Raw genomic sequence first — 27,212 nt, 5'->3', positions numbered from 1 at the left:
CTGAGATCTCCTTACACTGTCCCAAGGGGACTATAGCCATTTATAGGAGAACCAGGCTCTGGGGAGCAGGGGGAGGGAGTTGGAGCCTATCTGAGTCCTTGTTTCCTCATCTGTGACATGAGGACAATAATATCTGCCTGAAAGGATTGTCGAGTTAATTGAGCAGAATAACGGGACAGTGGCTGGAATATAAACTCGCATTGCCTGCAGCTGAATTTTAATCCCTCTGTGATTTGTGTTCATGCTTTCATTTGTTTCCATCTTCACTCTACTGCACTATCATCAGTCCTGTGCTGGGCACTGAGGGTTCAAAACTAACAGCCCCTACTATTGACTCCGGGTTAAGTATGTGTCAGGGGCAGTGTGCGGCCTCTGTGTCTCTAACCTGGGAAAAATCTCTGCAAGGTCATGCAGCAGGAGGTATCAATGCTGGGCTGGGGACCTAGTTGTGTTGTGTTCTCTCCACTGTGGCACCAGCCTCCTCAGAAGTTAATTAAATGAAGCAGCAAATACAGAACTTGGGACATGGTGAGGGTGATAAATAGAGAAAGAAGGATATGGCTCAACGAGTGGGTGGATGGACAGATGGATAGATGGATGACTGGATGGATGCACAGGTGAGTGCATGGATGGATGGGTAGGGGAGGAATGGATGAGTGGATAGACAAATGGATGGATGAGTGAGTGAGTGGATGGGTGGGAACGGATGGGTGGTGGTAGGTTGATGGATGGCTGGGTGGTTAAGTGGGTGGATGGATGGATGATGGATGGATGGATGGATGGATAAACATAGACACACAGAGAGATAATGACTAAATAGACTTAGAAGATGGGTTTGACATGAACTTTAACCCTCCAGGATCTTCCAATCAAGGAAGATGCAATGCTAAGCATGGACCTAGCTGAGAAATAGAAAAATCTTTTTTTTTTTTTTGAAATAGAAAAATCTTATCTGCAGTTAGTGACACTGCCAGAGTCTGCAATTTTCTAGCCCAACATAGTGTGTGATAAAGATCAGCCAGGCAAGCTGTGACTTGAGACAGACACACTTGGCCACCCCAATAACACACTTTTTGGTTCATTTGTTCAACAGGCATTGATTGAGCACCTAGTGCCAGGCAGTATCCTAGGCTTCGGGTATAGCGTCGTGCACAAAATACCTCCATGTGACGATTCCAATATGTGGTGGGAAGGGGGACAAGGATGATGTACATGTAGAGTGAGCCAGATGAGGATAAGCATCGTGAAGATGAACAAAGCAAGAAAGGGGGGGGCTCTGGAGGCTGGGGGCAATTCCGTCAGAAAGGTTGATACCTACAGGGAGGCCCAAAGGGAGGCCCAAGTGAGGCCCAGATCTGGAGGGAGCGGGGCTTTCCCAGGATCACACAGCTGAATGAGACTATAACCCAGGCGACGCACGGGTGTTGGGGTTCCTCTGATGCTACAGAATGGTGGAGACACACCAGATATGATGTCAGCAGAGGAGGGTGTTGTTGGGATCCAGCCAGTGAGGAGCTGCGTGATCTCAATGCCCTAAGCCCCTTCATCATAATGTCCCTGTTCATTTTCCCCTCTGCTTGTTAAAACAACCCTGTATTTTCACAGATATTTTATTTTATACGCTGTCAGTGTTCACTATTTTGTTATTTTCTGGAGGCAGTAAACGCTAACCCTTTAAAGAGGGCTCCAGTTTGGCTCTGGTTGAGGGAGGACAGCTGCCGGCTGGGGCAGGGAAGGCTCCTCAGGGGGAAATGAGATCTGAGCAGGCCTCAAATGGAGAAGAGGTCATAAGGTGATGCCAAATGCCCAGACCAGCCTGGTGGCCACATCTTCTCTTTCTCAGAAAGGAGGGTATTATCAGGATTAGATCCATTTACAGAGGGCAGAAAACTCAAGATAAAAGTAGCTCTAACAGAAAGAAATTTCTTCCTTTTTTTTTTTTTTTTTTAATTTCTTCCTTTCTTATGTAAAAACTCCTGGGGTTCCTGGCTGGCCCAGTTAGTATAGCATGTGACTCTTGATCTCAAGGTCATGCGTTCAAGGCCCAAGTTGGGTATAGAGCTTACTTGAAAAAAAAAAAAAAAGGAATAAAAACTCCTAATCTAGGTAGTGAGGTGTGTCAGGGACCTAGCCCCTTCCATCTTGCTCCACCAATCTCAGTATTTGGCTTTCACCTCCTGGCTCAACATGGCTGCTGAGTACCAGACATCATGTCTATATCACAGTCACAGGACAGAGAAAGGGATGAAGAAAGGAATGCCTTCTCACGAGCAGTGGGGTATCTAGAAGAATGCCATTTTAGGTTGGCAGTTCTAAGACCCAGAGAGAGCCCCCCAGGTCCCCGAAAAGTACACAGGGTTGGCACTGTTGCTACTGGAGATGGCATCGGGGAGGGGGGGTGGTGCAGGGAAGTTCCGTTCCACTTTCCCTGGAGAAGTTCCTGCAGCTGTACCACTTTCAAGATGCCAGCCCTCCAGTGGCCCCCTAACTTCCACCTCCTACTGGATTTATTCCCCTGTCCTTCCAGCCAGAGATTTCTCTGGTGCCCTGGGAACCCAGGACATTGGAGGTTTGGGGGAGAGGGAGGGTCCTACAGAGCTGTGCAGGCAGGCTCAGTCTCCAGCTAAATTCCTCTGACCTGTGCCTCCCACCACCACAGATGGAGTCCAATTCCCCAAGTGTAGGACCAGGAGATTGCTAGAAAAGCCCTTGCTAGAGAAAGACACAAGGCAGGGGCTCAAGAAGGTGAGTGAATGAATGAATGAATCACTCAGTTAACCAATCACTCAATCAGGTGTCATTCAGTCTAAGCTCAGCCAAGTCGTCACCCAGCTTCCATTTACATACTTCCAGTGACAGGGAGATCACTACTTATGGGGGCAAAATGGTTTCAGTTTTAGATCGTGCTTAGGATGAGTCAGACCCCCCACCTCCTGGGGCTCCCCATCAGCCCCAGTCTGCCCACAAGCGGGACCCAGAATACATTTAGATTCCTTTTCATGGGCTGGTGCCCAAGTCTCTGCAGGCTAGGGAAAGCACAGAATCTGGTCATCTTGTGTTTCAGAGGAAGCTCTGACCAGAGAGGGGCTATGACTCACCCAAGGCCACACAGCTGGGTAAGAGCTGAGCTCAGATCCACCTTTCAGCTGTGCTTCCTCTGAAATCCACAGCTCCTCCAGCCTTCCCCACATTGGGGACCTCCCTCCCCACAGCCGGCCCCACTACCTGCCGAGGATCTGCTGCCCTTATGGGGATCCTCAAGCTGGAGAAAACTCATCTTTTGTCACTGCCAGTGACAGGTACAGGGCTGAGACCTGTGGTCTGGTGTGAGGAGCTGCTGCAGGACCAAGATTTATAGGACAGGCTGTATGGCTCTTACCCACCCCCCGACAGGGGCCCACATGTGTATGCACACACGTGTGAGCATGTACATGAGCATGTGCCTGAACTTCCCAGAGCCAGGGGAACACATAATAGGCTGTGGGTAAATCCTGCCAATATGGGGATCCCTGGGTGGCGCAGCGGTTTAGCGCCTGCCTTTGGCCCAGGGCGCGATCCTGGCGACCCAGGATCGAATCCCATGTCGGGCTCCCGATGCATGGAGCCTGCTTCTCCCTCTGCCTGTGTCTCTGCCTCTCTCTCTCTTTCTCTCTATCATAAATAAATAAAGTAAATTAAAAAAAAATTTAAAAAAAATCCTGCCAATACAGGAAGCGTAACTGTCACGCACAAGGCCAAAAGACAGAACTCCGGTGGATTCACTTGGTTTTGTTTTGTGGTTATCTTTTTTTTTTTTTTACAACTTTAAATACGGAATATAAATAAATTTACATTTAAAAAATAAAAGGAAAGCCCCCAAAAATATAATCACCGACTTTACAAACTGAAGGAAGCAGATTTTGGACGTGGGGTAGGGAGGAAAGTGCAGTAGAAGGTGGCGGGGGGGGGGGGGAGGTGGGAGCTTAGACCCCACCCCAGGGAGCCCTGGGGATCATTTCTCTTTTCTCCCCCACTCCCAGACCATGAGCTGGTTTCCTGGAAGAAGCCACCAGAAGTAGAAATCAAAAGAATCTAATATGGGGGGGGAGTGTGTAGGGGAAAGCAGGAGCTACCCCCTCCCTTGGAGACTTTCTCCTGGGTTTTTCACACCTGCCTGGAAGGGGAACTGCTTGAGCTGGGGACCCAGGAACACGGAGGCCAGATGGACAATAGTGTTGCCTCCCCACCCAACATGGGCTCGCTCCCATCCGACCACTCCAAGCCACTGGCTAGGTCAGGGCACAGCTGGTCCACACGGAGCCTTGCTGTCAGTTAGGAAAAGGATCCCTTTTTTCAGACAGGTTTTCTCCAACTGCCAGAAAACTGTCCTAATAAATACACAAATTGGCCACGTTCTATGGTGTGAACGATGATCCCTGTTGTGCAGTGTGCAGCCTGCACAAACCTACATGGCAGTCTTGGCTGGGTTGGGATAGGATGGGCAGCCCCCGTGCTGCCCTGACCCTGGTCTTCTGCCTAACGGAGCATGAGTGGGGTTATTCATGGCCTCAGAATGGAGTCCAAGAGTCCCTCGGTGGAGCAGACTGAGGGCCAGGACAAGAGGAAGATACAGGGTGGAGGTAGAGAGAAAAAACAGAGGAAGTGAAGGTCGGGGGTGGGGGGAGTGAAAGGAGGCAGTGAATGCCCAGGTCACCATCCACGGCGGCTCCAGAGCAAACTTCATCTCTAACCCACCTGCGGGGGCACCTGGCTGCCTGGTGCTGGGGCCACGCCCACCCAGAGGAGTCCACATTTTCAGAGATTTCATAAATGAAAGGAAGCCACTGTGAGCAGACGGGACCGGGGAGAAGTTTCTGGGCCTGGGCGCTGTGGGAGGGCTTCTCTCCAGTCTGCACTCCCCTCCCCGTGGTCTCAGCCACCTGGCCCACCTGCAGGTGTCCCTTCGGAGCTGGCCTGAGGTCCCAGGTCCAGGCAGGCCCTCCATGCCTCGAGGGCCTCGTGGCCACCTGCAAGGCTTTGGGCCAGCCCACGGTACTCAGGTGGGACCCAGGCCGGGAGCTGGGGAGCAGCGAGCCTGTGGGTCTCTCTTGAGCATCTATCCCAGATCCTCGGGGTCAGCGGAGGAAGCCAGCAGTGGAGTTCGGGTCCTCCATTTCCCTCTCGAGCTTCTGGGCAAGGTGCTGGCGGCCAGTGAGGGGACCCGCTGGTGGGCGGATGGACGCACGGAAGAGGGGAAGCACCATTGGCCGTCCGAATCAGGCATCGAGACAGACGGACGAGGGGAACAATATTATCACTCCAAGGACCCCATGGGGGCGATACAGCAAATACCATATTAAATAACCCTGTTGGGCAAGCAGAGGGGACACAGAGGGTCAGACACAGCCCAGGGGCTCCATCCCATGCTCACACGCCTCCCTTGCCAGGGTCGGGGAGCCGATTTCCATCATCCCTCAGGGCTGGGGAAGTTGAGGGTTTGATTTCCCATTCTCTTAGGGCATGCTGGGATATAGCTGGACTGGGGTCCCCAAAGCCCCTCACACCTGCCCACTCCATGGGAAAATTCAGTTGAAACTGGGTGGGAGGGGATCCAGGCTTAGAGCCCGGATTCTGTGTGTGGGGGATCACCAGTCCCCAGCCCCTTCACGACCCAGGCCACAGGCCAGGGAGAAGAAACGCCAGGGGCCTGGGCCTCAGGGTCCCCCCCCAGGCCTCACCTGCCCTCAATCTCCTCCAGATGCCCCTAGGCTCCGAGGGTCTCCTTCAGTGCCTTCTTGTCATGTGTGTGCTTGAACTTCCGGTGCTTCCCCTTGGGGGGCCGGCGGACTCGCACTGTCCGAATGGTCACCCGAGTTTGGGGTGTCTTGGCTGCTTGAGAGAAAGAAAGGTCTTGTCAGCAGGTGGGCAGCCTCCAGAAAGGGTCTATCGCTCTCCACCAACACCTGCCAGAGACCTCTCCAGATCTCCTGGGCTGAAAGAAGGGGTGGGAGTCTGAGCCAGCCCTCCTGGGGTGCAAATCCCAACTCCACTGCTTACCAGCTGCATGTGCCTTAGGGACCATTATTGAACCACTCTGTGCCTCAGTTTCCCCATTTGTGAAATGCGGGGGATAAGACTGCCTACCCTGTAGGACTGGTAAGATGAACAAATGGCAGTCTACCAGCGTACACACAGGAGAGTAGATTCACTCTGGCTCTAAGTTCCTTGGCCTTACCCCACCGACCCTCCTGATTTCCATGCCCCTTGAGCCTGGCGTGGACTAGGATCTGTTAACCAATAAAAGGAGGCAGAGTGGTGCTGTGCCAGTTCCAGGCAAAACCCTTAAGAAGGGTTGGCAGCTCTTAGAGCGCCTGGGTGGCTCATTCAGTTGAGCGGCTGACTCTTGATTTCAGCTCAAGTCACGATCTTGGGGTCCTGGGATCGAGCCCTGCATCAGGCTCTGCATTCAGCAGGGAGTCTGCTTGAGATTCTCTCTTTCTCTCCCTCTGCCCCTCCCCTTGCTGATGTTCTTTCTCTCTCTCTCTCAAGTAAATAAATAAATCTTCAAAGGGCACCTGGATGGCTCAGTGGTTGAGCATCTGCCTTTGGCTCAGGGTGTGATCCCGGGTTCCACATCGGGCTCCCTACAGGGAGCCTGCTTCTCCCTCTGCCTGTGTCTCTGCCTCTCTCTGTGTCTCTCATGAATAAATAAAATCTTTTTTAAAATCAATCAATCAATCTTTAAAAAAGAAGGCGGCGGCTTGGCAGCTCCCCCCACTTTGCTTTGGGGAGCCCCATGCAGGAGAAGTCTAGCTACTCCTCCAGGGAAGCCACATGGGGAGGAGACGACGTGGATGGCAGGACAGGGACCAGGGACCAGCGGCCCCTGCAGCCCACGGACGGTGACCCCAGGAGACACGAGTAGAACCGCCAGGCGGAGCCCAGTCCCCCCATGGATCAGGGAAGAGGATAAAATCGCGTTGTCTTACGCCAAAGATCAGACTAAGAAGTGATCAGCAGACGGAAGCTCCTCTTACTCACTTTCATATTTCCTCCCTGGCCCTCCTGTCGAGGTTTCCTCCCGCCAGCCTCTCAGCCCCCTGCCGTCCTGCGATGGGGGAGCACTGGGCAGGGGCCAGACCACGGAACCACACGCTCTCACCGTGGGGCGAGGACCCCGCCCCCGTGCCTGTCGTCGCCCGACCCTCGCCACTCCAAGGAGCAGTTCAGTGGGACGGGCCAGAGCTCAGGCTGTCGGCCAGACCCCCCGGGGTTCAAAGTTGGGCTCTCCCAGGTGTTAGTGGGGTGCTTTGGGGCAAGTCATATAAACTCTCTGTGCCTCTATTTCTGTATCGTTAAAACTGAGCCAGCAACAGCCCTGGGCCTCGGGTTAGATGATAACACATGGAAATAGCCAGAAATCCTTGGCTAGCAACTTCCGGTGCACCTGGAATCGTTCTAAGCTCCTTTATTCTCATAGCAGGTACAAGTATCTACATTTAACAGATAAGGAAACTGAGGCAGAGAGACTGGACCTTGAACCTAGGAGTCGGCCTCTGGAGTCCATACTTCCAACCACTGGCCTGTACATCACAGTGCTCGTGAGCCTCAGTCAAGGTTACCACTAGGTCTCTTCCTCCTGAGCCCCCAGGTGGACATCCTGGCCATGAAAGCTCTCTCTGCCAAGCTCAAGGCCCAGCTCATCCTGGGAGCCTGCCCCGGTACCCCCAGCTCTTTGGGGCCAACGCTGACTTCCCACCTTACAGACATAAGCTCCCATGGGGCAGTTAGCTCATCTCTGCAAACGGGCAGTGTAAGGACGCAGGCAGGTCTCAGATCTCCCTCAAGGGAGGACACCTAGAAGGGCCACTAAAGGGCCCGCAGTTTGGGCTCCAGAGAAGGGGTCATCAGCAGGACCCCAGGCTGCGCAAAGTCTGGGAAAGCTCAAGGTCCTCATGCAGCTCATGAGTGACAGAGCAGAGTCTCAAGCCCAGGAGGTCTGACACTGGCATCACAGAGGCCACATGAGCAAGCCTTATTAGCCGGGCTGTGGATAGCTGCCCGCGGGACTGTCATACAGGGCCAAATGGCTGAGCTGACGTGGCAAGCCTTTATGTAATCTACATATTAATCAGTTGATCATGCCTTCCAAAATCTGCTTGGAAAATCACATGAAGCAAAGGCACATAAAAGAACCCTGTCTTAAACATAAAGAAGAATATCTGTCCTGACTAGAAATCTGTGTTAATTATTATTACTATTCCATGCTATTCGATTATTCCATGTTGTTTCATGTTAACTTTTTTTATACAATTTTTTAAAGATCTTATTTTATTTATTCATGAGAGACACACACAGAGAGGCAGAGACACAGGCAGAGGGAGAAACAGGCTCCCTGTGGGGAGCCCGATGTGGGACTCGATCCCGGGACTCCAGGATCATGACCTGAGCCAAAGGCAGATGCTCAACCACTGAGCCTCCCAGGCACCCATCATGTTAACTTATTAATAATTTACAACAGGTCAGTTTGGAGCTCTCGAATTGTCGACCTTCCCAGGGCATCCATGCTTCAGCTTGGCTCTCAGAACAGGATGAAGAGGCTGAGACAAGCCTGCTTCTAGGATGTTCTGTCCTCTACCACCAGAAAGTTACTGAAAATCAATACACGATTTTTTTTTAATGCTCCTCTAATCATACTAACTTAATAAGTCTTGATCCTTGGGGCACCTGGCTGGCTCATTTGGCAGAACATGAGACTCTCGATCTCAGGGTTGTGAGTTTGAGCCCCATGTTGGGTGTAGAGATCACTTAAAAATAAAATCTTAAAAAAAATTTTTTTTTTAAATTCTTGATCCTTACTATAAACATAGTAAGAGGGAGAAAAGGCAGCAGGATGGCCTAAAGAACACAGAACTAGACAGTACAAGACCTGGCTTCTGGGCTAGACTTTGCCACTGTGCCACCTTCATTAAGTCCCTTAAGCTCTCTCTGCTCTAGCAGCTCTTCAATGACACTGAACCACTGACTTCTGAGGTCATCTCTCTGGACCATTCTAGCTCTAACAATGTGAAATTCTTTAAAAGAAAAAAGAAAGAAAGAAGAAAAGAAAGAAAGAAAAGAAAGAAAAGAAAAGAAAAGAAAAGAAAAGAAAAGAAAAGAAAAGAAAAGAAAAGAAAAGAAAAGAAAAGAGAAAAGAAGGCAGCCCGGGTGGCTCAGTGGATCCTGGAGGCCCGGGATCGAGTCCCACATCGGGTTCCCTGCATGGAGCTTGCTTCTCCCTTTACCTGTGTCTCTGCCTCTCTCTCTCTCTGTGTCTCTCATGAATAGATAAATAAAATCTTTAAAAAAAAGAAAAGAAAATGACAACGCAGGTAAGAGCCAGTGACTGCCGTCTGGGTGAGGGAAGAGCCAGGAGCAGGACTTCAGGATACCAAGACTCTATCTGTACCCCTGCCTGGGACTGGCTGTGTGACCTTGGGCAAGACCTCAGCCTCTCTGAGCCTCATGCACCTCCTCTGTAAAAAGTGGACCTGGCAATTGCATCAGATCGTTTTTGGGGTCCCTTTTGACTCAGGTCAAACCACGCCCCAGAAATTGTGACTTCATGAACTCTAAAAGAGAAGAACGGAACTCTGGTTCCAATCAGCCAACCGATGCTTGAACTCTGTCTGTCCATCACTGCTGCAGGGTTGCCCAGGCTCTACCTACACATCTTCAAGGACAGGAAGCTCACTACCGCACAAGGCATATAATTCCCTCTTGGCCCCCTGGCTGATGAACAGCTTTTGGTATATGGAGTTAAAAATCTCCCTCCAGTGGCTTTTCCCCCCTGGTCCTAACCCCCCAGAAGACCACAGGGAATTAGTTTGATTTCTCATTCCCAGGACGAGTTGTCAAATATCTGAAGATAATATCCATGGAGTCTCCTCTTGTCTCACCATTTCATATACTTGTTCGACAAAGTAGGGGGCTATGGTAGCAAGATGGGGATGGGAGTTGCACTGGACAAGGTAGTCAGGGAAGACCTCTAGGAGGAGGTGACTTCTGAGCTGAGACCCAAATGAAGACAAGTTGCCTTCTGAAGAGTTGAGAGAAGTGAATTTCAGATAGAAAGCAGCTTATGCAAAGGCCCTGAGGTAGACACATATTTGGACACTTGAGGAGGTCGGGCTGGTTGGGTGGCATAAATGAGGGGGAATGGCTGGCAGCAAGGCTGGAAGACCAATCAGGGGCTAGAGCCTTTATGTAAAGCCTCGCAGGCAGGGGAGGAATCTGGATTATTCTCAGTGAGACAGAAAGCTTCAGATGAACTTAACCAAGGGCAAGCCTGATCCGATTTCCCCCACAGCTGCCACAAGGGAAGGGAGCTGCCCAGCTAAGCAATCCAGAGACAGACCCTGGACCAGCGGTTACCTCGCAGGTCTTGGGAACTCCCCGGGGTTCGGGTCACGGGTCGAGCAGCCACCACTGTCTCACACTTGCACGCCAGGTGGTCCTCCAGGGTCACCGTAGCCTTCTTAAAGGTTGGCTTCTTCCGTACAATCTCGATTTTTCTCACCTGGAGGACAGAACCATCCAAGTGCCTCTGTAAGACCACACAAGCAGGGGCTGAGGGAGCCCGCCCGCCTGCTCTTCCCACCCCAGTGTCCCCTGCAGGGCTCTTTCCTCGAAAGCCGGGAGTGGACAGCGACATTGGCCTAAACAATGGCAGGACCTTGCCCTCTGCCCTTCTCGTAGCTTTTCCATCAAAACAAGCCCTCCCGACCTGGCCTTCTGCTTGGCCGCAGCCCCCTCGGAGCTCCCAGAGAGGGAGAAAGGCATTTCCGGGTTGTGCGTAGGGCCTGTGGTGTCCTCATTCCCGGAGCGCCAGCCAAGGTCAGGGACTATGGCAGAGGCGGGAGATGGTTGTCTAGAAGGAAGTGGGGGGAGGCTTTATCCAGGAGGGAGGCGGGAAGGGGGAGGTCAGCTGTCAGGTGTCCATCCACAGAGCTGGAAGCCCAGGGGACAGGAGATACCATGACAGTGGGTGGTGCAGAAGAGAGTGACACTTGTGATCTTGGGCACCAGGCCCAGGCCTGGGATGGAGGTGGTGGGCACGGGGCAAAGCCACAGCTGACCTCAGGGAGGGGAGTGTGGCGAAACAGGTGGAGCTGTTGGCAAGAGTGGGGCTTACCAGCCGGGGCTGAGCCCTAGGTGAGCTCGCTGCCCAGCAGCTCTGCCCTGCCTGAGTCAGTCTGGAGGCGAGGCTGACCCAAGGGGCTTTTCCACATGAATCAGAAGGCAGCTGAGGCTTTTCTGGCCCAGCCTGGCCCAGCATGAGACCCAGAGCTCCCCAGGGCCGCCTCTATTCTAGAATGTGCCTTGAGTCAGAATGCATACCCGATGCTTCCAGAAAGCAGGCAGGATTCAGCTTTCTGACCCTCGCTGGGGGCTTCCCCAGCATTTGCTGTGCCTGTTGCCTGGAGGGTCTCTGTACCCTCCTCGTTAAGGACACAGCAAGGCTTCTGAACAGGTTTGGAGGAAAACCAAGCAGCCCAGAACATTCTGAGTGTCTGAAAAATGCTTGCAGACAGCTCTCTTCAAGGAATATTTGGGGATTTTATCCCTGAGAAAGGAGGCAGCACCCTTCACGTAATGTCCTACACCCCACCCTGCCAGGCGTTGGGGGAGGGGGGTTGCCTGCAGCTTCTGGGTACAGCAGCCTGGGTGGCCTGGAGGGCTCACAGGTGGCCTCGGCCCACCTTCCCCAAGAGCCGCCTGCCGTGGCCCTACCTGGACAGAGCACCCCCCCCCAAGGCATGCCCCTATGGAGGCCGGAGCCCCCCACCCCCAGACCCCCTCACCCCAGCCCCCAGCCGGGGCCAGTGGGCCAGTGGCGCCCTGCGCACCTGAACGGGCCGCAGCTGCACCTGCGTGGGCCGGCACTGCACGTTGCGGTTGTTGCAGCAGCCGGAGCAGCGCTGCACCTCCACGCACGGCGGCCACACCAGGAAGTTGGCGTTGGTGCGGTCTATGAGGCGCCGTGAGATCTCGAACACCTCAGTGCGCGTCTTGCACTCAGCAATCATGGCCGGCTCCGCGACTGTCGGGGACCCTGAAGGGAGTGGGGGACCATGGTCGGGAGGGTTCGCCCAGCGGGACACCTCGGGGACTGCTCTCCCCCAGAAATGCCCAGTGGGGTCCCACTTCCTTCAACCCCCACCACTCCCCCACCCCGGGTGGGGGGCGATGGCGCACCCTGGCTGTTATCAGCTGTGGGACTGGGACGGCTTGCTGAGGTGCCCTCAGCCTCAGTTTCCCCATGAGATCTACACCCCAGAACTGCTGCAAGGATAGAGTGAGGTCATTCAGGGAGTGCTGGCCTGGCATGAATGTCCGTGTTCTTCGGCCAGCCCTCAGTCCATTCTGTGATCTCACACATCTGTGCCCTTGCCTGGCTCCTGGCTCCCGCTCGCTTATTATTTTGTAACCATTCTCATGTTGCCCTTTTACACTGTAATCTATTCTTACATCCTTGCTTCTTTCAAAGTCTGTCTCCCCATCTGTGGCACGGGGATGACAGCGCCCATACTGCACTTGGAGGTGGAAGGAGTGATGTGAGCAGCAGACAGGAAGTGTCCGGTCCAGGCTGGGGCTCTGCGGTCATTCCCATACAGAAACACTGAGGCTCGACTTGCTGCCCAAATTCGGAGTGAGGACCTGAGCTCAGACCACCAACTCCTATCTGAATGTTCCCCTAGCCACTGTCGACAGTGTTTGGGGGACTACAGGTGGGCAGAGAGGAGGTGGAGGGGCTTAGGGCAGTCACTGGCCTCCCCTGGGAGGGCTTCTATGGGACCTAGGCAGGTGCCAAGCTTTGCCTGCTGTCCCAGGCTGCAGCCCTAAGCCACAGAAGAGACACACAGCCCACGAGGATGGCACTGGGTTCAAGTGAGAAATGCTGCTGTGATCCCAGCCCTATCCCTTGCTCACTGTGTGACTCTGGCCATGGCTTTACCCTCTCTGGGCCCCAGTTTCCAACTCTATAAAATGGGGTCAGTAATATCTATCTCTAGGGTTGAAGGAATGAACAAATGAGTTTAAAAACGCTGTATTTAGGAAACTGTTGAGGGATGGGGCATGATGACTCAACTCCTCAATATAGTGTATTGAAGGACAGTTCTGCTGTTCTACATGGTTCAACTCAGTCCTCGGGGTGTGATGAATGGGGCAGCCCAGAGCCTTGGGCTGGCTGCACACTCCGGTTCTTCTTGTCCGGCTCCCACTGTGGAGGGGTCAACCATTCTCATCTGCAGCCTCACCTAGGCTCCTTCTCCCTCGGGATAAACTCTCCAGCTCGTCTCCAGAATGGGATCGGGTCAAATTCAGGTCCAACTCGGCCCCGTCTTCGTCTGCAGGAGAAGGCACAGTCAAATACATTCTGATAACCACTGGCTGATCTGACTGTGGAGTGGGGGCTCCAAGGGGGATATGGGGTAGGCAGGAAGGCGGCCTCTCACCCCTCACTGGTACTCTACTCCAAAGAACAGCCTCCCTTTCCAGCTCCCAGTAAACCTGAGGGTCCTAGCTCCATCCCCAGGGTGGCCATGGGGCTCAGGGGGTGGTGGGGCACTGACTGCATCCCTGGCAAGGGGGCCTTCAGCCCCACTCGGGGCTCTTCAGCCACACTTTTGGACAGAACCCATGTCAAAGGAGTTAAAAATAACCCTTCCCTTTTGCTACTGTAAGCGAACCCTCCTCAGCCTCCAGGGCAGGGCAAGGACCCAGAGCTCGGAAGGCCAGTTTCCAGTGCCCCTCCGCCCAGCGTTCCCATAGGAAGTGCTGAATGGAGAAATTCCCAGAATCCCCGGGGGGACCAGCATGCCCTGGACACAGCCCTTCTGGAGCCCCGGACAATGGCCCAGCTGAGGCAGAGGGAGGAGGGAAGGAGAGCAGTGGGGGTGGGGAGCCAGTCTGCTGGGATGGGGGTGCCAGTACCTCAAGGCCTTGCAGGCCCAGGTCTTGCTCTAGCTCCCAGTGTCTCATTGGGTTTGCCTCTCCCCTCTAATCTCTGACCTGGTGTCTGCCCTAAACTGTCCGTTTCTCCCTCAGGTCATAGACTACAGCTCCCTTCCGCAGCCTGGGAGGTCCTCATCTTGGTGGCATCGGTGCCTCTTGGAGCCATCCATCCCTCTCTCTGGTGGTGGCCACCACTGCCATGGGAGGTGTCTCCCCTTCCCCCTGGCCCTGCCAACCACAAAGCTCCCCCTCCTCTGTGTGGGTTCCCAGGGGTCCTATTTGGAGGAGCCGGTCCTACAACTGGTGCATTTCCATCCAGCCTACTGCTCCCGCGTCAGCCTGTCTGTCTGTCCCTCTCGCTCCCTTCCTTTCTCCCCTGCCATCTCTGGAATGTCCCTGGTGGAGAGGAGATGGGGGAAAAGATGTGCTTTGTGGAAAGGTTAAGTTGATTAGGAAAAAATAGCCACATGGTTGCCTTGAAACAGGCCCGCTATTGAGAACCTCTGTCCCCAATCTCGACCCCCAGCTGGGGTGTGTAGGGGCTGTCCGAGGGTGGGGGCCTAGGGCCTTGGAAAGAAACTGCAGAAAGGCTAAATTTGGAAGTTGCCCCATTGTGTTGGCCAGGGCTGGCCAGTCGGGCATGGGGTGGGGGGTGTGGGAGACGTCGGGTGGGGGGCCCAGCGAACAATAGGTGGGCCCAGCTGGGGCCCCCTCCTGCCTGCCTCGCCAGCCCCCGGCACAGGGGGGTTTGAAAGGGCCCGGGAATGCTTTTGAGAGGGAGCCAGGGGCCCAACGGGGAGAGGAAACAAAGACAGGAAACGCTGTCCCCCGTAGATAGGAGTCTGGGCAAGGATTACAAAGTGACAAAGAGACAAAACCCTAGAGGGAAGGGGAGCTGGGGGTGCAGGGGGGGTGCTGACCAGGGCTCTAGGGAACAGGCCAGAGGTTAGAATAGAATGGAATTTGCTCTGAAGACAGCGTTTATAAATACATTCCCGACCCAGCCCGCCAGCCCTGCCACGTGTGTGCCACCAAGCACGTGCCCATTCTCTGAGTGCACTCTTGGGCTAGGGCAGGGCTGCCCGCTGGTCTGGGCCAGGTGTCCCCAGGAGACCTTACAGACTGGGCCCTCGGCCAGAGAGGCAGGGAGATGGCTCCTTCGGCACCACCCCCCTGGCTGAGTCCATACCTGGATCCACATGTGGCATATGCCCTGGGCACCTTTTCCCTGCCCTCCTCCTCCTGGCACCCCACCCTGTGCACCAAGCCAGAGCCACATGTGGGTGCTTCTCCTGCCACGCCCCACATCCCAGGTACCAACCCGTCCACCTTCTCGGCCCTGCCCCGCATAGGTGTGGCCGAGCCCTCCCGGGACAGTCACAGGCCTCTAGTTTTCTGAAAGTCGAGGAAGGGAGGATGCCCCTCGCCCTGCCCCTCCCAGCTCCCCAGGACTCAGTGGAGGCCTAGAGCAATGATCGAGGGTTCCATTTACCTACGGAGGCTCCGTGCAGCAGGCGCTGGAGGTCATCAAAGGAGCGGATCGAGTGGTCGCTCAGCATCTCGTAGAGCTCCTCGGGAATGGGGTCCCCCTGCCAGGCAGACACCGTGGGGCCAGGTGAGCTGGGGTTGAGGGCTTTCCAGCCATGGCCCTCTTCATCGCCACACACATACCCTCCCATGGAAAACCCCCCACGGGGGGCCTCTCGGCTGTGGGCAAATGCACAGTCATGGTTGGGGCACAGGCAGGGACCAGATTCCAGGCCAGATGGCCAAAAGCACAAAGTTCCGGGAGCCAGAACCTGCTGGAGCCTCTAAGACCCAGCTCAGATGCCCATCCCCCACCCCCAATCAAGAGCCCTGCTCTGAGAAGGATTGGGTTATGTACCTCTGTCTCCTACATCACACCACAGGTTCCAAAAGACACCAACCACCTTTCTGCTTTTCCTCCCCACCCGACAGCCAATGATAGCCAGCATTTGTCACTGGAGACTTATTGTCCCTATTTTACAGATTAGAAAACAGAGTCCTCCAGCCAATGATCAGCAGAACCTACATTCAAAGCCAAGGCTTTCTGATGTTAGAGCCTGTGCTCCCAGCTCCCTGGATACATGAGGTCTTTCCTAAATGCTGGAGGTGCTGCACAGTCTCAGGGGCTCCAGGTACTAACGAATATATTTAGTCTCTTGCTCAAAAGAGAAGGGAATCCTCAGATACAGACATGAAACCTGAAAGCTTACCCATGCCTCATGCCCAACCAAACCCTATTTTTAGAGCCCCTCTGGCCTGTTACCAAAAACACTTGAAACTTAATAAGTGCTTTAACAGGCCCCACTCGGAGCCCGGCTTCCTCCAGGGAAACCACAGGTCTCACAATGACATGAGAGCAGCCCAATAGAAAGGTCATGGCCATGTCCCTCATGGTCTAAGGAGACCTGAGGGGCTGATACCAGAAGTCTTGAGAAGGAGCACCCAATCTGGACACCCAGTGCCTCAGGGCAAAGGAAATGCATGGGACGCTGCTTCATGTCCAAACTCACACCCATGCACACACACACATGTGCACATACAGACAAAGGATGGCACGGTCCTGTGGAAGGAGCCCTGGGCGGGGAGCCCTGGCAGACTTGACTTATTTAACTCTGTGCCTCAGTTTCTCCATATTTGGGAGCAGGAGCTCCTGCTCTAGTCAGTTCACAGAACACTCCAAGGACTGGAGTTCTGATTGGCTTTGCACAGGCTGAGGTCCTGGCCTGACTAGGGGTGGGAGTGGGGGATGGGGTGGGGTCATCTGCCCTGTGGCCAGCCCCGGGGGACTCACCCCAAAAGCTCTGTTAGGAGCTTGGTGATGGACACTGGGTGTCTAGGAACACCTCCTCCAGGGGTTTCACCATGTCCATCCGGCTCTGGCCACCCAGGCCAGCCTTGAAGCCAGGGTAGAGTGTGGGTAAGATCACTTTTGAAACCCATTCCTGGGGATCCCTGGGTGGCTCAGTGGTGTAGCGCCTGCCTTCGGCCCAGGGCGCGATCCTGGAGTCCCGGGATCAAGTCCCACATCGGGCTCCCAGTATGGAGCCTGCTTCTCCCTCTGCCTCTCTCTCTCTCTATGTCTATCATGAATAAATAAATAAAATCTTAAAAAAAAAAAGATAAAACCAATTCCTTGGGACACCTGGGTGGCTCAGCGGTTGAGTGCCCGCCTCAGCTCAGGGCATGATCCTGGAGTCCCAGGATCGAGTCCCACACCAGGCTCCCTGCATGGAGCCTGCTTCTCCCTCCCCTGTGTCTGCCTCTCTCTCTCTGTATCTCTCATGAATAAAAAATAAATAAATAAATAAATAAATAAATAAATAAATAAATAAATAAATAAATAAATAAAATAAAATAAAATAAAATAAAATATAAAATAAAATAAATAAAACAAATTCCTTGAAACCCCTGAGCTGAGTTCTTTCATTTGAATGTGGAGCTTATAATCCTGTGTGGTGTCTAAGCCTGCAGGGAGGCTCCAGGCGGGGAAGGCTGGGGCCCTAGCAGTAAGCCTGGCTGGCAGCCGGGGGCTTTCCTTCAGGGTCCATGGCTACAAAGCTGGGGAGCCAGGGCTGCATGAGAAGGCCATCAGCTCAGCTACCTCTCACTCCCCTACCTCTACCGCGCTCCGCCTCCTCCTACTCTAAGAGAGAGAGACCTGCCTTTGGTATCTCCAAATGTGGACACAGGGCTCTACCCACAGACCGGAAGGCAGGCGGCTGGTCCCCAGTTAAGACCAAGGCAGGCTACTTCCTCTGAGGGTTTTGCCAAGCCCAGAACTGGCAGTCCAGGGAACTAAATTCTACCCTTGTACTGCTACTAACCACCCCATGACCCCAGGCTGGTCACTGCCCCTCTCTGGTCCTGGCTCTCATCTGTGAATCAAGGGGTCAAAGACATTTGATTCAATTCTAATTCTGCCTGTGGTGGCAGGAGAAGCAGTAGAGGAAAGCCAAGGGTGAGGGCTCCCAGGCTGTCTGTATAGTAATGATTCAATTAACCCCCTACAAAAATGAAATAAAATAAAATAACCCCCCAGGAGAGGGTCCAAAGGCCCAGTACCAAATGGCATATAGCACTCATGCCAAGACCTCTTTGCCCATTGGAGAGGTGGCTGCAGCTGCCAGCCGGGGCAGAGTGGACAGACCCCAAGCAGGACTAGTGGATGCCCCAGACCCAGCCTACCACCCAAGAGAGGCGATTTTTATGGAAACAGATCCAGATCCTCCCAGGCTGAATGGTGAAGAGCCCAGGACAGACTGGGGAGGTGGGGAAGAGCCCAAGTACACAGTAGGTGCTCAAGAAGCACTCATAAAATTGCATGAAGGACTATCCCCTTCTCACTGGGGTTCTCTCCTGTATGATTCTACCTCCTCCACCAGGAAGACCACTTGGGTTACCCCACCACCACCACCACCACCAGCACCTATGCAAATTGCCTCCTAAAGAGTCCACTTCATTCCAAGCAGAGAGGCCATCCCTGCCCATGTTTCTAGTAACTTGGCCACTGGATGTCCAGAACTAAGAGCCCCCTGGATTTGATAATAATACCACAGTTAACTTTTAGTAAGTGCTGACTATGAGCCATGCACTGAGCTCAATGCTGTACTAACTACCAATCCTAAGCAGCTGGCTCTATTTACCCATATCTTCCAGATGAGGAAGCTAAAGGCTTAGAGAAGTAAGTAACGGGCTACAGGTCTCCTCGACAATAGCAGAGCCACACCCCACCCCCTTCCAGCCCACCGTGGAGCTTTCTGGAAACAGGCGTCTCAGAGCATTGGTTCTCAACCAGGGGCTGGGGAGGTCCTCAGGGGACACTGGCCATGGCTGAGGCGGTCACAACTAGAGGAGCGCTACTGGCATCTAGTAGGCTGTGGCCAGTGATCCTGCTAAACATCGTACCATGCACAGGACAACCCTCCACACTAAAGAATCATCTGGCCCAAGATGTCAACGGTGCAGAGGCTGAGAAGCTGGAACACAGAAAAGCAGGGAGGGGCTTCAGCTGCCAAGGAAACCTGGCCTCTCGGATTAAGGCTGTAACAACCTTAGCTTCTTTATCTTTTCAATGGGGCTGGGAACACCTGACTGGTGTTACTGGGAGGCATAATTGCACCTCGCAGAGCAGCCAGCAAATAACGGGTACTTAATGAGCTGTCACTGTGGCCAATTCAGTCCTTCGGGTGGCTCCTTTGAGGGTAGCAGCGAGCAGCACACATGCCCACGGCCAGCAGTGCAGGGCATTTTTGAGGAAGACAATTGGTGGGCGGAGAGCTGCCTGCCCTGGGAGAGTATGCGGCTTTGCATTATCCCCTGTGCTGGGCCCCAGGAAATGGCACCCTAGCCCCCACTGGCACTGCCAGGGGCCGTGTGGGCTGGCGGGTCCCTTCCGGGGCTGGGGGTGGGTGAAGGATGGGGAAATTCAGCCTGCGGTCAGCTCCAGGATGCAGTGCCCTAGGGGAGACTCACATGGGCACCTGCTCCTTGGGGCCAGAGGCCCCTCCTAGTGTGGGAGGGTGAGCAGCCCGGAGCCTGGGTTTCGTGGGCACAGGTTCTAGAACCCTCCTTAGGTGCGCAGGGAAAAAAGCCACGGCATCCTCATGCAGCTGCCCCAGATCTCAGGCCTGGGGTTCCTGACAGGGCAAGGGCGTGGTGAGAAGGCAGCTGGGGCACAGCCAGCCGTGGGAGCCAAGGCAAACAGCCGCCTCCCCACCCCGCCCCACCCCCAGCGCCAGCTGCAGAAGGTAGGAAGGGCACGAGCTAGCGTGAGGCCAGGTGAATTACCTGCTCCCAGCCAGGCTGGCAGATCAAAGGGGCTTGGACCCCACCCTCCCCCAGGGCCCAGCTGCACACACAGATATGCTCCCCAGCCGGCCTGCCGTTCCGCTGAGGGAGATGACACAGGCTCAGCCCAAGCAACCAGGGGCGTTGTCTGTGGCTGGCGGAGGGAGAAGCCGACAAGGCCTTGGAGCGCCTGCCTGCCTGACAGTCTCAGGCCTGATTTAGATTCGATGCCAAAGCCAAGCCCTTTGAAGAAGCCTTCTCTGGGCAGACCACAGAAGCCATTTAGAACCAGACTTTCCCACCTAGCATTTCCCTTCCCGATTGCTCCTGGGCCCTCCCGCCCCGCCTGAATGTTAGCCCAGCCCCACACTGGGTTGGCCACCTCTCTCTGGATCAGAAAAACTCTTAAGGCTGGAAGAGGGGCCAGGGCAGCCCATCACAGTCACTGTCCCCCACAACCGCCACCCCAATCCTACCCCCCACACCCCCGGCCGGCCCAACTCCCAGCACTGGGGTGGGGTGCAGCACGAATCTGCATTTTCCAGAGAGGCTGGGGAATTCTGCTGTTAGAGAACTCTGAGCTAATCCGATCGTCACATGGGGGTGGGGGGGGTGCAGAAACAGAGGCCCAGCTCAATATACACAGAATCTTTGCAGTCTGATTTTCCTTCTGTTTCTTCCTCTGTCCTGTCCAATCTTGGCAGCCCAAGTCCCAAGATGTGGGAAAGAAAGACAGGCTTGTCTCTCAAGATGGGGGGGAGGGGCTCAAATGAGAATGCCTGCGGGACGGCAGAGGAGCCTGGCTGCATTGCCCTGAGGGTGAGGACTACTCGAGGACACGTTTATAAAACACTTAGCAAGCGCTGGAAGGATGTCTGGTCCTTCCTTGCCACCACCATACCACCCAACCCCCATATCCACTGTCCTTTCCCAAATATTTATAGATTATCCACCTTGGACCAGACAATGCTCCAAGAGGGAGACAGTGATGACCAAGACAAACTCTCTAGTGGAGTTTAGACTAGTGAGGGAAACCGGACAATAAATAAACCAGAAAATGGAAGAGCTGTCCTAGAGGAGACATGGGGGCAGGGGGAGGTAGGAGAAGAGACTGAGAGGGACCCAGGTAGCCCAGGGCAAACACCTCTCTACCACTCTTGCTGAATCAATCTCCCCCCAACTCTTCTAGGTTTTGTACCAGAGCCTGTAAATTCTGTTGGGTCCTAAACTTGCAGACGCTTCTAGGGCTGGGGGAACCCAGCAAGTCGGCCCCCCACCACCTAAGGCCATTAACAAACCAGAAAGAAGCTGGATGGTAGAGGGCTGCCAGGCCCCTTCACTCCTTCCTGGCAGAAGGGTGCTGAGGCGGGAGGCATCACATGACAGTGGGAGTTACCCTCCCCGGAAGCCAGCTCAGCTGATGGAGATGGGACCTCCTAGGCCTCCGCAGACCCACTGCCAGGCTCCCCATCAGAGCTCCCACCCCTCCCTCCCAGCTGCTGAGGCCTGTACCTGAGGCTGGTGCCAGAGACAAGGCCAGCTCCAAGGCCATGACCAGCAGCAAGCTCTCCTGGAGTCTTCCTTCCTCCACTGACCCCCAGGTGGATGAGTTTCCCCTTTATGTCTCCTCCCCCACCCTCCCCAGAGCCACATGAGACAGACATAGGCTTAGCATGAAAAGTGCTTCTTTCAGAAAGTGCAAAGCACCACACAATTGTGGGTTCCCGAGGGCCCTGTGTTCCAGGACCCTGTGATTACAGTAAGGAGAGAGGCACTGGCTTCTGTGCCATAGCGTGCCCCCAAACACACATACCCATGTTGTTGTGGGGAAGGAGGAGGAGGTGCTGGAGGAAGGTGGAAATGGGGAGGACAAGACCCGGAGAGCCTCACCCAGCTGTCACCCAGCCTCTCCAGAACACGCTGGGAGCAGCAAGGAGGAGGCTGAACAGCCAGGTGGGAGCCCCCTCAGCGGAGTGGGTCCTCCAGTCTTGGAGGCTCAAAGAAGGGCCGATTGGAGGGAGAAATGCGCTGGACATCGCAGCGCCCCCCAGGCGCATCAACACTATTTTCCGCCTCCTGGGGTGGTGGTGGTGGGGGGGGGGGAATGCAATTTCAGAGGGTTGGTTACTGTTTGAGGGGAGGCAAGCTGACCCCAGCAGGCAAAAAACAGTGGGTGCTGCGACGCGGGGATCTGATGGGAGGGTCCCTGTTTGCCGTCCCTCCTAGGGCCCAGCAAGGAACCGCGGCCACTACACGGGTGAGGAGGCTCCAGGACCCACGGTGCGCCCACCTGTTGCGCGGGGGTGGGCCCCCGGGGCTGGGTGTAGAGGGGCCGTGCGTGCCTGGGTGCGTGCGTGGGTGTGCGCGCACGTGTGTTCAGGCCGCGTGTTCGGGGACCAGGCGTACGTGTGTGTGCGGTGCGCGCGCGTGTGCCCCGCGTGTGCACGGGCGTGGCGGCGGCGGGCGCGCGACCCGGCCGCGGTAGTGCGTGCCCGTCGCTCTGCGCGCCCGCCCGCCGGAGCGCAGCATCGCCTCCGGCCAAGAGTGTGCATGCGTGGGGTGAGTGAGCGAGTCCGGGGGCCGGGCGGGGTGGGCTGCGGAGAGCAGCGGCGGGGGCGCCGCCGTTCCCAGGACGCCCTGGCACCGGGCCCGGCCCCCAGGCCCCGCGGCGAGGCGAGGCGAGGCGCGGCGCGGCGAGGCGGCAGCTGGGGCCGGCCGGCGCCCCCCTCCCCAACAGCTGGCCGCGGCCGGGGGGCTGCAGACCGGAGAGGAGGGGGCGTCGGGAGGGGCCTGCAGGCTGCGGGGCCGAGCCCTGCGGCCTCCCTCCCGGGTGCGGACCGCGGGGGGTTGGCCGCGGAAGGGCGGGGCCCCAGGGCGGGCGGCCGGCGGCCCTCGAGGAGCCCCGAGAACAAAAGGAGACGGCGACGGCTCCTCTGTGGTCAAAACAACCTGCGCTGGCGGCGGCCCAAGGTCTGGCCGCGGCCGCGGAGCCCTTCACCTTAACCCCTTCGCCGCCGCCGCCGCCGCCTTCCTGCGCCTCGTTAGACGCCAGGAGGGGCCGGCCCTCCTCGGGCGCCGGCGAGGTGCGGGCTCCGGCTGCGGCCGAGCGGAGGCGGGACGGGACCCAGGCTCGCCGCGCTCCCCGCTGCCCTCCCTCCCCTCCACCTCGCGCTTCCTCCCTGCCCCGCCCCCTTTCCCACCTGGATTCCGGGTGGACTTGCCAACTCACTGCTGCGTGTGGCTGGGAGGGGTGGGGGGACCGATCCGACCTGATAGCTCCCGCAGACGTTTCTACACCCCACCTGCCTTGCAGCTACGCTTTTACAGGCGCGCTCCGCACCCTGCAAGCGGGGGAGAGAGGCGCTCCCTCTCGCAGGGCGCGGGCGCAGGTATGGCGGGGCCTGGGGCACACACCGCCCCGAGGGCTGGATTCCTTAAGAGCCGCACTCCTCCCCAATTCCCGAGTGCCCCAAACCTCTCCCCACCTCGATCGCTCGCCCGCCCGCCCGCGCTCTCGGCACCCACCGCCCCCAAGACGCAAGCTGCTGCCGGACTGCGCGCTAGGGCCGGGCATGCCCTGCGCTGGCCCGAGGGCGCCGGTCCCGACCGGGAGCCCCAGCCGGGGTGGGGAGGCAACCCCCCGCGGAAGGGTGGCGTGGCTGCCACCGGTGCGCGAGCGCGCACCTCCCGCGCAAGCCGGGTCCTGGACAGAACCTAAGCTGGAACCAAAGTGGGCTCGGAGAACGCGCAGCCTTTTGCGCCCTCGGCACCACCCCCACCCTCTCTCTCTCGGGGCTCCTGAGGGGTGGGGGACGGGGCCACACACCCCCTCCCCCGACGCCGAAAGGGCCAGAGATCCAGGATCGGCCCTGGGAAAGAAAGCTACCCCCGCCCCCTCCCCGCACAGCCCGGCACCTCCCGGACCTCGCGTCCCAGCCCTCGGAGGTCACCTAGCCCCCGGCGCTAGGCCGGTGGGCTGCAAGGGTCCAAAGTTCACTGCAGGGAGGGGAGGGGGTGGCTGGGGGGGGGTAGGGGGAGGTAATGAATGAAGCCGACCAGCCCTGGCCGCCGTCGCAACTCACCTCGGCGCTGACCAGACGCAGGTAGCAGCAGAGAGACAGGAAGAGCGCCCAGCAGCGATTCATGCCGACTCCGGGCCCGGCCCCGCGGGGCCCCGGACGCGTGGACCGAGCGCGCCGCCCCCGCGGCCAGGGTGGGGGGCGGGGGCTGGGGAGGGAGGTGGGCTCGGCTCGGGTCTGCGGCGCTCAGGCGCTCAGGCCGCTGCAGCCGCCGCCGCGGCTCACCCGCATGGCCCCCGGGCGCCGCCGCCCCCGGCCCCGGCTCCGTCGTTGAGGGGCTGGGGAGGGCCTGGGCGCGGGACCAGGGTCCGAGGCCGCTACCTGGGCGGATCCCGAGCCCGAGCGAGCATCCACGGCCAGGGGTCTGCGTCGCGAACCAGCCGAGGCGTCTAGCCGTGTGGGGGCGCCCAGGGGACTCCAACCTCCAAGAGGAAAAAGAACACGGCAGTCGATGGTTCGTCTTCACTCGCCGACTAGAGGCGTTTTCCTCTGCCCGCCGGCTTAGCTTTTTTGCAACATTTTCTGGAAAGGCCCCCGAAGTCGGAAAGTGCAGAGCTGGGCACCTCAAGGCCAAAGTCTCCCCAAAAAAACTTTTTCCAAAGTTGGCTTTGCAGCGGCGGCCCGAGTCCCCGGGCGGGGAGAGGTGCAAACTCCCGCCCGGGCCGGGTGGGGGGGCCGGAGCGTGTGCGCCTTGGCGCGGGGCCCGGGCGGCGGGCACGGCAGCTCCGCGCTCGCGGCGTGCCCGCTGCGCGCAGTGCCGGGCGCGGCAGACAGGTGGACGCGGCGCGAGTCCGTCGGTCCGTCAGTCCGCGCGCTCGGCGCTCCGGGCGTCCTCTGCGGGCTGTGAGCTGCGGCTGCTCCGGCTTCTCTTTGCAACGAGGCTGGAGGGTGGGCCTTTTTTTTTTTTTTTCCTTTCCCTTTTTTGCGCGTGTGTGTCTGTGTGTGTGCGCAAAATATCTGTATCTCGGGAATGAAAGATGGGCGCTGGCGGCCGGAGGGGAGCCCTCAGGGAGGCAGCGGGGGAGGCTGCGGGTGCGCGGGGAGACAGGCGGGCTGCTCCCGGCGGCAGGAGGAGAAGTTGCCACCCTTTCAGCTGTTCCGGCCTTTATAAAGGAGAAGGGAGAGCGCTAGAGGTGGGTGGAGACTGCCTTTCCTCTTCTGGCCGGGAGTCAGCACCGGGAACGGGGGGGGGGGGGGGGGGGGGAGCTCCGGGAGGGCCTGAGGCGGGGGCGGGGCGCGCAGGGGTCTCTAAGAGCCCGGCAGCACCCCCAGTCCAGGATCTGGCCCTGGGGAGGGGAGAACTAGGGGCGACCTAGCGCCCCGCCCCTTAGCACAGTGACCGTGGCCTGATTTCTAGCCCACGTGGTTGGGGAGTTGTCTCCAGGGCCACCGCCAGGAGTCCAAGCCCGGAGCCCTAGGACAGCGCTTGCACCCCGACAGGGGCATGGTCTAGCTGTGAAGGACTCAGGCTGGGCAGCTTGAATCCCATCCTGCCCTGGTGCTGAGGAGCTGGGTCACCTTGGCCAAGTCACTTCCTTTCTGTGCTCTTCCATCCAGCCTCAAAGCAGGATAGGGTTCTTGGGAGGACCTAAAAGGGCGGGAAAGGGCAGACAGCACCCAGCCACAAGGTGACCACACAGACCCCAGCCGCCAGTACCATTCAGCAGAAAAGCCGGGTTTATGTCTCCGCCTCCTAGCTGGTTGCCTGGCACACAACAGGCACTGCCAGCATTGGTTGAATTTGAATTTGTTGAACTGCAAAGTCACACAAACCCCCTCAACCCTGCAGCATCCTTGCAGGGCCGCCATCACAATCCTACAGTCGTCCTGATGTTTACTACCTACCTCAGCCCCCGGGTTTGAGGCCCGGCCCCCCACACACACAACCACGCCAGCATTCACACAGTTAACGCCTTCCACCCCCAGCTCCGACAGCGGCTGCGGCCCCTGCCTTCCGCAGCCAGTCACACGGTCACAGTCACAGAGTCACACGCACGCACGCCCAGCCCAGCACCCACCACGGGACCCGCAGGCTCACTGCATCGCCTGGCTTCTGGCTGTAGGACACCTTTATCTGGTCCCCTTGCACTGTCTGTGTCGTCTGCCCTTGGTACCCAGACATCCCTCTGGGGTGCCAGCTTGCTCCTCACGCCTCAGTCACTGAGACAGGGACAGCAGCTGTCTCTTCATAAACCATCTTCTTGGACCTGAGCAAAGGTGGCGCAGAGGAGGGGGGACTTCCCAGGTGGGCCTCTTTACAAGCAGCCTCGAGTACCCACCTGTACCCATTACTGCCCAGGCAGCATGGCACAGTGGCCACAAGGCAGGCTGCGGGCAGGTCACCTTGGTTCGGATCCTGGTGTGGCCACTTGCTGGTCAGGTGTCTCTGGGAAGCCTAACCTCTCCAGACCTTGGTTTCCTCCCCTATAAACTAGAAATAAGTCTATAACTGGAGGGAGGGAAGGATTTCAAAGAGAAATGGGAATGTCTTAATGGTGATGGGAATGTTCGTCAGTGTGGCTGGTGATGATGAGTTCCTGGGTATGTACATATATCAAAACTGACCCATGTATTTTCTTGTACCTCAATATGGTTGTAGAATTGGTAACTACCTCAGAGAGTGGTCTAGAGGCTCAGATGAGATAATCCATCTGGAAGGACTGCACAGGATGCCTGGCACATGGAGCGCGTCATCCCTTCAACAAAGGGTTTGAGTGTTCCCCAGCAGCTACATGCTATTCTGGGCCCGAGTGGACAGCACAAGGCTAATACAGGCTCCTGCCCTGGAGGAGCCCCGATCCAGAATGACAGATGCGTAAACAGATAAATTAGGAGACAGGGTGACAAGGGAGATTGGGGGTGGGAGGGTGGGAAGGTAATCCCAAAACACAAGATTTGAAGTCTAAAGACTTAGAGATAAAAACCACAGGACACCAGGTGATGTTGACCTTGACCTTCTGTGTCCTTATCTATAAAAGAGATGAGATGACGGCTATTGAGGCAACCCTGTGTGTGTAATCAGCAGTGTTCTTCTTACTCCGCAGGTAGCCTCTTGGTGCTCCTGTGAAGTATGTTACTGCTATCTTACAAATGGGGACATTGAAGCACAGAGAGGTTAAGCAACTTGTTCAAGGTCACACAGCCGGTAAGTGGTAGAGACTGGACTGGAACCCAAGCCTTCCAGCTGTGGAGCCCGCACGCTTAAATTAACACCATGCTATGCTGCCTCTTGGCAGGTGCTGACTGATTGACAATGATAATTATGATACATTTTACACTTGTGAGCATCAAACACAACATATGTAAAAGTGCTTTGCCAACTGAAAGTGCTGTACGGACATG

At 56.6% G+C, this 27,212-nt stretch overlaps 1 protein-coding gene across 5 annotated transcripts; it reads right to left on the bottom strand.

The window, feature by feature from the left end:
• Positions 1 to 3,755: 3,755 nt before the first annotated feature.
• PDGFB (platelet derived growth factor subunit B) lies at positions 3,756 to 24,927 on the bottom strand. 5 transcript variants are annotated; one of them, XM_055329353.1, is made up of 7 exons: positions 23,874 to 24,927; positions 15,470 to 15,566; positions 13,281 to 13,370; positions 11,868 to 12,073; positions 10,393 to 10,564; positions 5,718 to 5,871; positions 3,756 to 5,345 (listed from the first exon to the last, which is right to left on the bottom strand). In XM_055329353.1, the coding sequence occupies exons 1-6, from the start codon at positions 23,934 to 23,936 to the stop codon at positions 5,744 to 5,746; spliced, it is 756 nt and encodes a 251-aa protein (XP_055185328.1). In that variant the 5' UTR covers positions 23,937 to 24,927; the 3' UTR covers positions 3,756 to 5,345; positions 5,718 to 5,743. The 5 variants fall into 5 exon arrangements, with proteins under 5 accessions (XP_055185328.1, XP_055185329.1, XP_055185330.1 ...); XM_055329354.1 differs by having other exon boundaries at positions 5,718 to 5,868; XM_055329355.1 differs by having other exon boundaries at positions 10,393 to 10,537.
• Positions 24,928 to 27,212: the final 2,285 nt, after the last annotated feature.

This window comes from Nyctereutes procyonoides, unplaced genomic scaffold (assembly GCF_905146905.1).
Source record: "Nyctereutes procyonoides isolate TBG_1078 unplaced genomic scaffold, NYPRO_anot_genome, whole genome shotgun sequence".
Taxonomy (NCBI): domain Eukaryota; kingdom Metazoa; phylum Chordata; class Mammalia; order Carnivora; family Canidae; genus Nyctereutes; species Nyctereutes procyonoides.
This window is presented reverse-complemented; position numbering and strand designations above follow the sequence as displayed.

Excerpts from the sequence above, each read along its gene's own strand:
- PDGFB (XM_055329353.1), bottom strand. The coding sequence starts at position 23,936 with ATGAATCGCTGCTGGGCGCTCTTCCTGTCTCTCTGCTGCTACCTGCGT. Across the intron at positions 13,371-15,469 it reads GCTGCACGGAGCCTCCGTAG|ACGAAGACGGGGCCGAGTTG; the intron begins GTAAATGGAACC and ends CTTCTCCTGCAG. Across the intron at positions 10,565-11,867 it reads TGCAGCTGCGGCCCGTTCAG|AGGCACTTGGATGGTTCTGT; the intron begins GTGCGCAGGGCG and ends GTGGTCTTACAG.